This window comes from Triticum dicoccoides, chromosome 7B, assembly GCF_002162155.2.
Source record: "Triticum dicoccoides isolate Atlit2015 ecotype Zavitan chromosome 7B, WEW_v2.0, whole genome shotgun sequence".
Taxonomy (NCBI): Eukaryota; Viridiplantae; Streptophyta; class Magnoliopsida; order Poales; family Poaceae; genus Triticum; species Triticum dicoccoides.
In genome coordinates, this window is record NC_041393.1 from 70492713 (window position 1) to 70503224 (window position 10512).

At 39.1% G+C, this 10512-nt stretch overlaps 1 protein-coding gene across 1 annotated transcript; it reads right to left on the minus strand.

Annotated features, from left to right (window-relative positions):
• Nucleotides 1–3026: 3026 nt before the first annotated feature.
• On the minus strand, nucleotides 3027–10120 carry LOC119335647 (glutamate receptor 2.8-like). Its single transcript, XM_037607752.1, has 5 exons — nucleotides 9910–10120; nucleotides 4576–4838; nucleotides 4172–4487; nucleotides 3632–4044; nucleotides 3027–3518 (listed from the first exon to the last, which is right to left on the minus strand). Exons 1-5 carry the CDS (start codon nucleotides 10118–10120, stop codon nucleotides 3027–3029), a joined length of 1695 nt encoding a protein of 564 aa, XP_037463649.1.
• Nucleotides 10121–10512: the final 392 nt, after the last annotated feature.

Below are 10512 nucleotides of genomic sequence, written 5' to 3' on the forward strand. Positions count from 1 at the left end.
CGGTGCACGGACAGAAAAGTGTCATCCAACTAAACCTGGAAAACCCGACTCAAACGACTGGGCTAACCGGCACTTCTCATGTCCGGCCCATATTTGGAGTGGATATGGGGACGCCCCGATGCTTCCATCATGTCGGTTCTAACAAGTTGGACCCATGACAAATCCTCTCAAAATTGTCTAGTCCGCCACTTCGACTACACTTCCCCCGCGTCTGTCCTCCATTTTTCGCCTCCATGCAGCTGCCCACTTCCTTCCTTGCACACCGTCCGCGCCACCGTCCTTGTTCGCCGTTGTTGATATCGTCGCCGACTACCCTGTCTGCCACCATTGGCATGGATGATGCCTCGGCATAATTGATGGGGATCCCGACCATGCTGGTTAGTTGCAAGGCAGAGAACGTTGCCCATAGGGAGTGCCGCCGGAAGCAGCGCGAGTGTGAAGCAGCAGGGAAGGTAGCTGCAAGGTTGAGCATGGAGAAGAACAAGATAGAATTGGAGAGGCAAGAGAAGAAGGCAAAATGGGAGCTCGCCGGAGAGATAGAGGAGACAGGATCATGTTGTAGGACACTAGCCTCTTAGACAGTGGCGGAGCTTGATCAGAATTATAGGAGGGGCTAATCCATGTAGGAGGGGCTATTCAATCAAAGATTGGGCAAAACACCATCATCCCTGTCTAATTATGTGCTAATAATACAAGAAATCTACACAAGCAGGGGGGCCATGGCCCAGGTTGGCCCTAAGGAAGCTCCGCCACTTCTCTTAGACGATGAAGCCAAGATGTGGGTGATCAAGATGAAGAAGAGGATCAACGAGCGCAACAATTGAGGCTTTTGATTCATTGTGTATCTTCTATCCATGTATGTATTGTTGAATTCTATTTTGGCATGTAATGAATTGTGAGTTGTCGTTATTTTGTATCGTCGAATTGTTGAATTGTTGATAAATTTGTGCTATATGATGGGTGTGCATGGATTTCCATGGGAATGGGTGTTCACATAAGGAGAGTGTTGATGTATAGGAGGGCGAATGAAGACCCGCCCGGTGATGTCGGCGGGCACATCTAGGCGCTTCCGCGGACGTATAGGGGTTCGGAGTAGCCAACTCCAGTTATAGATGCTTAGAAAACATGTGAATAGATGATTACGAAAGGTAGACCGGAGAGACTATATTTCTTAACGAGATTTATCATCATGGCTACATCTCTGAGACATGACTATGGGCACTCCTTTCTTTGTACTAAATCGATTAGTATAGGTCGACGGCAAGTCCATAGAGGCAATCTGACATATCTCGACCTTACCCTGCAGCAAGTACTGACACCCCGACCACTGGTATCCGAACCGTTCCCTTTGTATCTTATGTTTAGCCTACTTCATCTAGTCTCTTTTGACTACTGTGCAGTGCCTTTATATATTAGGCCAAGGTTACATTGGCACCGCTTTTCTTCTAGTCTTGATCGAATGATAATAGTGCTGCAGTAATCTCGCTTGCAGTGACAGTAGTCTTACCATATGTGAGAGTAGTGATCAAGTTTGCATAGGACCGCGGTAATTTAGACGATAGAAGTAATGTCATCTAGTCGAGCTAGACCAACAATCACTTGCTTGAAAACATTGATGTGCTCAGCAAGGTCTGACGCCTCCTGCATCATGCGCTTGAATAATTGTCATTTCGGATACAACTTGTTGGGTATCGTCTTGTATAGAAACTGAGTTTCCAACTTGGTCAATGGAGAGACAACAGAGAAACAAAAGGGCATCTTAAGAAAAGACACCCAAATGACATCTTAGATATGATAATTATGAAAGAAAACGAAAGCTAGCACAATGGAGAAACAACTGGACACAAAACAACCAATACAAATATAAAATTACTTTGAAATCATACTAGCCTTGTCTTCCTGCGGTTGACACAACCGTCGAATGTAACTGAGAACTGTCGAAGCCCAACACTATAATGAAGGGCCCACCCTCATACCATCAAATACTCTATGTTCCATTAAAGTTAGAGTAGATCGCTATTATGATTTGGTCGGGTTATGATTTTTGAATTTTTCAAAGTTTGCTTGGTTATTGTGATGGAGAAGAAACATGTAAGATGCCGGTTGTCACAACATGTTGGAAGTCACATGAGGGTCGTGCTCAGCACAAGTGTTTCCAAAGTATAACATTTTTCTCTTTTCTTTCGTTACAACGCATGGGTATTTAGCCGGTGCTATTAAATGCTAAACTTCATTCAAATGAGTTCAGGCCAAATGTACTTTCCACACTTTTCTAGTCTCTCACCATTTGACATAGCCTAAAAAAACATTTTACATAGACTCGTTTGTCGACGCCTTTTGTTATATAATATAAGTGTGTGGCAATTTTTCCAACAGAACATGTGAATTGCCATACTACTCGAGAATATGGTGAAGTGTGAAAAGCAGTTTAACATGCCATAGTCTAGAATTTATTTAAAATATGTGCGCCCATGCAAACAAATAGGTACAGCTATGATGCGCACGTAATATTTCCTCAGTAACTGGATATGCATTCAGACTATCTTAGAATCGTATTCAGCGACCAGTTGGTCTCTATATTTTCTCTCGACCCAGAAATGTTTGAATTCCAGATAGAAAAACGACAAGTATCTTGCAGTGTGCAAAAGTAACACAAATGTGAACCAACTTTCTTTCAACATGTACAACTCTAGGCTACAGAGTGTGCCTACCGTCGCAAGTTATAAATCAGACAAATGTGGTTAATTCCTAGAATAATCGGGCAGATAGTAGGATTTCCTTGGCACTCGCCTATCAGTGATCATCTATACACTCTTCGAAAATAAGACAAAAAATAAACAATTCATAAAATAAATTAATGTGGGTATCAGTCACAGAAACTGCTATTCCTAGATAGGCTGTGATTTGGGCCCATCAACCCTTCTTACACTCATTCCCTTGGGACATTGGTGAATATCCACATAAGATGGAACAGAAGTATTTTTCATTTCTTCTGATGCACACTATGCAGAACAGTTGTCGTCATCTCATCGAGTGCTCATCTCGATTAGGATGGCGTGTTCAGGCACATAGCCATTGGGCTCTACATCACCAGGACTTTCTCCGATCCCACTGACAACCTGGGGATCCTCATTTCTGGCTTCATGGTGGGGTTGATCAGCCATAGGCCCATCGTCCATGTCGTTCTGCAGCGGAACAGATCCTGCGTGGCCTTCACTTCCACCATCCCCATTGGCACTCTGCATATCAGAATCCCTCACTTTGGTGTATTTGGCATGAACCAACTTGGCAATCCTTATCAACAGCATGAGAGCTGAGATACATATGGTGATGATGAAGAGACCAGAGAAACTTCGCAAAGTGAGAGGTGTGGCATCTGTGTTGGGGATACCATAACTCGGCAATGGTGTTGCTGTGCCTAACCATTTCGCTTCAATTCGTGATCCCTCATCCCCACCTATCAGGCCCAAGATGGCAACTGAAAGACTATGTACCAGTGGAGAATCTTGTGGAAACACCTGAAAACATAAACAGCATGCTAGTTAGACCACATGGTTTTGTCCAGAACGCAGTGTAACTCTTGTAAGGATGGAAAGTGAATCTACTGAAGGCACTGGGATGAGAAGCGTACAAAACCAAATCCAGGTGTCTTATATAAGCCGTTAACCATCTGAAACTCGTTATGATATCGAGGGTCAGAGAGAAAAGAGGTTAAATAGGGGATCTCATCAACTATAGCCGCGACGCCTCCATTCTTTGAGCCCTTTCTCAAAGCATTAGCATATTCCTCTTCCATCGCATAAGCCTTTAACCTATTTTCGGTGAAGCCTTGTTTTTTCAAGACAGAATATACAAATGATCCAGATGGGTATCCAATATAATCACCATTTGACAGGAGCTGACCAAGATTTGTCACAGAAGGACGGAGCCTCTTTGCAGTCAGAATGGATGATAAGCTAGCTGTGTAGCTCTGCACTATAACCAGCACGACAAAGCACCATATCACCACAACAATTTTTGACAGAGGGCTTCTAATAATTTGACCTGTGCACATATTATGGTTATCAAGAAAATGGAGTATTACAGACACAATATAAGTTGTCCAAAGTGAGAAAATGTCAAAGCAGAGAAAGAAATGTATTGTGAGCAAATTTGAGCCCAAAGTGCTAACCATGAGAAAATGTCAAAGTAGAGAAAGAAAAGTACAGAGCGGTGCTGAACTGTCTCGAACTCGATCCTTGGTACTCCAGGTTTTTAGGCCGCTCAATCATCCACACAACTATTCCAGTGAGAAAGAAGCCACCCACAATTGCTAGCCAAAGTTCCATTGTCAGTGGCTTTAAGAAGACCCATTCAATTGTTGGCTTGGAGTCATCCTCGTTGAGCACAAGCAATGACACGCCCGACTCAATGTATGGCATCGTGAAGTCCACATGAACAGCTCGCTCAGCAGTTATGGTTATGTCACCCACTGCTGCATCGAAGATCTGGTCATTGAAACCAACAGGTACAATGTGAGTATGTGATTCTCATGAAATGCAGAAATGGCATGCAAGTGAAATGAGCATGGCTCACCCCTGAAGACACATTGCGTACTAGTTGGTCATACAAACCGTCGACTACAACGAAGTGGTAATCAAGAACATGTGGTAGGTTCTTCGCGGCAGCCTCAAAGACGTCAATGCAGTAGCCAGTGACTTTTTCAGTAGTTGCATTCACAAATACGTTAAAGCCCGGTTTGTAAGGCACAGCAATCTTGAGTTTCTTCGAATAGCCTCTGGTCGAACCTCCTGACGCGTCTCTCCTCGATAATATTCTGGTGTTCCTTCTCTCGATTTCTGAAATAATACAAGTTTAGTATACCAATAAATAGTTTACAGTCAGTTTGTACTACAATGATATTTGGTCTCGTCCCATCGATCCCTTTGTTTTGTACCAGCAAAGTGACAGTTACGGAAATTCCTTGCATATAATTAAGTACTACTCCCTCCATCTCATAATACAAGAGCGTTTTTGACACCGCACTAGTGTCAAATACGCTTTTATATTATGGGACGAAGATCTAAAGAGTCCTATATTAGTTTACGGAGAGAGTACTTACGAGACGAAGGCACACCGTACACCATCCAGCATTCCAGCTTACTCGGGCATTGGTTTGGAGCTCCTCGCCTAGGTTGGGGAGGTAGCCGGCCGTAGTCGTAGGTGCGGCGAGGGGCCTGCACCAGTGACGCCTCTACTTCGAAGACGCGAGTCATAGCGCGAGCCGCAAGGGCAAGCCCACCTCCGCATCAGCCCCATAGGCAACGACGTCCTGTCGCTACCCGTACACCGCTCGCAGCCGCCGGGGGAGGGAGGGGGGTTGGGTGGGTGGGGCGGTGTGACGGAGGAGGTGGGGATCCGAAAAAGAGGGCTAGAAGCCTAGAACTTCAGGCATTGCGATTGCGATCAACAACGACTTCGCCGCCGGTGGGAATTCCCTAACGGACGCACGTTGCGTCAAAATGTCGATGTTTCGCAACTAGCGATCGCAGTGGGCCGGCCCATGTTAGCTGTTTAGAGTGTACACGTATCCTGGTTTTGAGAAGGTTTAAAGTCCGGTATTTTATGGTTTTAGGAACCTTCTAGAAGGTTCCTGGACGATTTCGTCTGGTTTCCCGTTGTTGTTTTGGTTTTTCTTTTTTCTTTTTATACACTTTTTATTATTTGTTTCTTCTTTCTTTTATTTGCTTCTTCTTTCTTTTATGTTTCTTTTTCGTTTCACTTGTTGGTTTCTTTTTTCTTGTTTTTTTTTCATGTTGATTTTCCTTTTAATATTTTTTTCTAAATTTTGTTCAGACTTTCAAAAAACATTCTTCCTTTAAAATTTTCTTCGTAAATTAAAAAATGTTCAAGTATAGAAAAATGTGCAGGAATTTCAAAAAATGTTCCTGTCTTTAAACTTTGTTCTCAACTTGAAAACATGTCCAGGAATACCAAAATATGTTTCTTTTTTTATTTTATTGTTCACAAGTTGGTAAAAAAATTATTTTTGAAAAATCTTCAGGTATGTTTCTGTTTTCAAATTGCGGTCAGAAATTCAAAAAATGTTCGCATTTCAGAAAATATTCAAGGATTTCAGAAAATGTTCGCAATTTCAAATTTCTGTTCGGAATTTCATGAAATGTTCCATTTTTTCGTGATTACAAATTTTGTCATAAATCCAAAAGATGTCCACGTTTCAGAAATGTTCGAGAATTTTAAAAAATGTTCACAATTTCTAATAGTTCAGCATTTCATGAAATGTTCCATTTTCAAGTTTTTGTTCATAAATTTAAAAAATGTTCGCAGTTTTCAAATTTTTGTTCCGAATATCATGAGATGTTCAAATTTTCGAATATTTGTTAAAAAATTCAAAAAGTGTTCACAGTTCCGAAATTTGTTTAGAATTTCATAATCTGTTCAGAAATTCAAAAAAAAGTTTATGTTTTTTCATTAAAACATATTTCTTTGTTCAAATTTTTTCGCTCTTCATTTTTTTGTTCACATATTCAAAAAATGTTCATGCCTCTGTTTTTTTTCATCAGAATTCAAGAAATGTTGGTATTTTCCCAAAATACACATTAGAAAAATGTTCGGCCGAGTAACTAATTCAGATTCGCTACAATAGCTACTTTCGGTTCGCTACAGTACTGGTTCCGGTTCGCTATAGTATACAATTCCCGTTCTACATTACGGCCAGTTCTTTAAGCCTTGCACTGCTTTATTAACAAGAGCACTGGTTAAGCCGGAGTGGCTAGTAGCGCGTGGTAGTACGTAGTTAGTCTCCGGTTCGACTCCTACTCGGTTGTGCGCATTTTTTTTTCTGCTGTATTTTTCGTGCCGTAATAGAACTCGATGGGCTGGCCCAGTCAGGAAGCGCGTCAAATAGCGGGGATCCTATACGGCGCGTACCATGCCCGCAAGCGCCGTGGCGCCAACTCCCGCCTCGACCGCTGCTGTTTCTATGGGCCGTCCTATTTCGGGGTTTAACCCAAACCGGTTTTGGGAAGGTTCTAGAACCTTCCCTGAACCGGGTTTTTATGTTCTTTTTTCGTTTTTTCTTTTCGTTTTTTGTTTTCTTTTCATTTTTTCTTTACTTCTATGTTTTCGTTTTTATTCTTGTTTTTCAATTTCCAAAAATCTATTAATTCACAATTTGTTTCTAAAATCGTTTTTTCTAACGATGAACATTTTTTCCAAAATCGTGGTTTTATTTTTACTAAATCGTTACTCTTAAATCATGAAAAAAAACTGAAACTGATGACATTTTCTAAAAACTCACGAACAATTTTTTTGAAATCATGACCAATTGTTTTAGAAATATGTGAACATTCACTTAATTCATGAACATGTTTTTCAAATCATGAACATTTTTTTGAAATAATGAAAATTTTAAAATTAAAGACTACTTTTTCAATATAATGAATGGTTTTTTCAAATTCGTGAACATTTTTAGAATTTAGCGAATATTTTATTGAATCGTGAACATGTTTTTAAAATTCGTGATTATTTTTTTGAATTATGAACATTTTTTCCAAATTCCTGAACATTTGTTGAATTAGCGAACAATTTTTTTGAATTTTTTAAATTATGACCATTTTTTAATTTTGTGAACATTGTTTTGCAAATTCGTGAACAGTTTTTGAATTCTAGAGCATTTTTCTGTAATCATGATTTACTTATTTTGTGAACATTTTTCAATTTCACAAACATTTTTTTGAAATCATGAACATATTTCTAAATTCATGAATATTTTTAAATTTGTGAACATTTTGTGCCAAATTCATGAATAATTTCTGAATTACCAAGCATCTTTTTGATATCCCGAATTATTAAAAAAAAGGAAAGGAAAAAAGAAAATGGAAACATCCGCAAAAAAACCATGTTTGTTTGGGCTTTGGGTCCAAACAAAGGTTTTGTAGAATCACACATTTTTTTGCATATTCCTTTGTGTTATGCGCCAAAGAGTTTTCACTTAATTCAAATTTGAATAAATTAATACATTTCAAAATAAAGAAATGCCACCGTATCACATAATTGATATTTACGTATTTAGAGAACACAATGTTCATACATATGTAACAATATATCCATGAGTTATTTTTTCTTCATATTTATGTTGAAGAAAAATGTAATATTTGCAATCAGTAGGAAAATTAATAAACCTTGAAATAAAAGTAAAATAATAAAAACACAAAGATGAATACAAATTAAATATATAAAATATAAAAAAAATGTACTTTGAAAGATATATTTGAAAAGCAGTAGACCAAGGGAAAGTGACTCTTTGGTTTATTTATTTTCCATAATTTTCACAATTTTCAAGTACTATGTAATATATGATCGGGCAGCTAATATTTCACAGTTCTTTATTTTGAAATATTTCATAATTATGGAAAACACTAATAAATAAAATCCCCATATTTCACAGCTCCATAATTTATCCCCATAGTTTGGTTTATGAAATAAAAGTTTTTTATCTTGTTCATATGGCTCAGGGGATTTGTTCATGAATAATATATTAAACCTTGTGTTAGTAGTGCGAAGTATTCACAAACTAAAAAAAGTACTTTATGTAAAAAAAAGTTAAAGTAACTCTAATTATTACTATAATGTGAAAGTATCCATGCATTTAAATTCGTGTCTATCAACAACATGTCCATGTATTTTACAAAAGACATTTATGTAATATAAAAGATGTTCATAAATGTGAAAATAAATGTTCATGGATTGGTAAAATGTTCACATGTACATGTAGATGTGCAAAATCGACTTCCCAAAAAAATGTAGTATATAAATGTTCATTTCTTTGGTAAGTATAACAGAACAAAATCAAATTATTAAAATAAGGTGATAAATAAAAATAATATTGAAGAACTTAAGAAGGGGAAAAAAGGTTAAAGAGGAAAACTGAAAGTATAAATGTAAATAAAGAAAAAAACAAAGAGAAAACGTAAAAAATATAAAAAAAATACAAAATGAGATGAAAACAAGGAATGGTAAAAAGACATAAACATAAAAGGAAAATGATAAAGAAGAAAAATAGAAAAACAAATAGCACAATTGTGCTCTTGCTTGGAGCACATGGACTCTTTGGTGGCGACAAGTGGTGCACATGTGCCATGCCACTTGTCATCACTGATGACGTTTTGAGGTAATCTTAACCTCGCAAAGGTTACCCCTTAACTAGCGATTTTTGTTAGTCTTCGAAGATAAAATTGAATCAGTCGCACAATTTTCAGTTAAGAATGTTTTGGAGAATAATAGTATTTCTTCCCAAGGTTCTAGTGTTTAAGTCCAACATTTGATGTGTAACGAAACTTGACCCCGAAAATACCTCCTCTGAATAGGCGAATGGACACACAAAGACACATCATGTGCTCCCACACATACCAAGCGGTCAGTATGCTCTCACACATGAGGTACTCCTGATATTCAAATGTCCAAAATTTCACCGTAAAAATCACACAAAAAATTACTATATAGAGACAACATGTATTAATCATATAAAAAATATCATATCCAAAACTCACGAAGAAAATGCAAACCTAGCTATGAACTGTAGTCAGTTCGAACTTGGTTGTGAACTCAAATTTCTCTTCTTCTTTTTTCTCTCGTACTATGTATTGATTTTGGTTCTGATTTTTTTAATTTGGTAGATACTTCATATCAAAATTATGATAATTTTGGTTCTAAAACAGGAGTGTTTTTATTTATTAGTGTTTTCCATAATTTTCAAGAACTGTGAAATAAATCAAACTATGGGGATACATCCTCATGGGCACACTTAGCCAAGGTCCCGCGCGCACATGCACGGCCTGTGATCGGGCGGCTAACCACGATTCGTAGGGATGTTAAAAAAAAACAGAAATTTAAGCTAGTTTTATTTACCAGCCGGTGTAGCATCTTCGGGTGAGCCACCGGGAAGCCGGTCCAGGTGGTAGGCCCCCGGCGCCACTGAGATGCTCCCGCGGCCCCCCGTGCTAGAGCCGTCTGCCGGATCCTGGACGCCGGCTCGCACCGGCACGGCCGCTGTCGTGGCGGCCGGTACGGTCCGGAGCGTGAGTATAACGAGCAAAGAGATGGCGAGCGCCAACTCCATTTTTTATCTACCCCGAGGCCATCAGGTAATAGCTCAATTAGCCATATATGTACAGTAAGTACTCTGATGTTGATGTAGTAAATATTCGGACCAGAGCTTGGACGTGTAACTGGTCCTTGTTGAATCTTTGACGTGAGTACATTGCTTGGAAACCTCACTCGGGTGGCGCGAACGAGTCTAGAACGCTTGACTAGCGCGAACGAGTCTGGAACGCTATTTACCGCATCGTTTCGCGGTGAAATCGACCGAAGAGATAGGTACAAAGACCAACTCTAGCAGGGTCGTGATAATCGATAATATGACATCTTTAGATCAAAATAACACTGTTGTAAGAGCAACTCTAGCAGATCCCGCAAAAACTTGACCCGCAAAACGTGTTTCCGGTTTGACGA

What these genes read in the sequence shown, in the direction of transcription:
- LOC119335647 (XM_037607752.1), bottom strand. Translation starts at nt 10,120, where the DNA reads ATGGAGTTGGCGCTCGCCATCTCTTTGCTCGTTATACTCACGCTCCGG. An exon ending in CGAAGATGCTACACCGGCTG is followed by an intron (nt 4,839 to 9,909) that starts GTAAATAAAACT and finishes GTATTATTTCAG; the next exon opens with AAATCGAGAGAAGGAACACC. An exon ending in TACGCAATGTGTCTTCAGGG is followed by an intron (nt 4,488 to 4,575) that starts GTGAGCCATGCT and finishes TTCAATGACCAG; the next exon opens with ATCTTCGATGCAGCAGTGGG.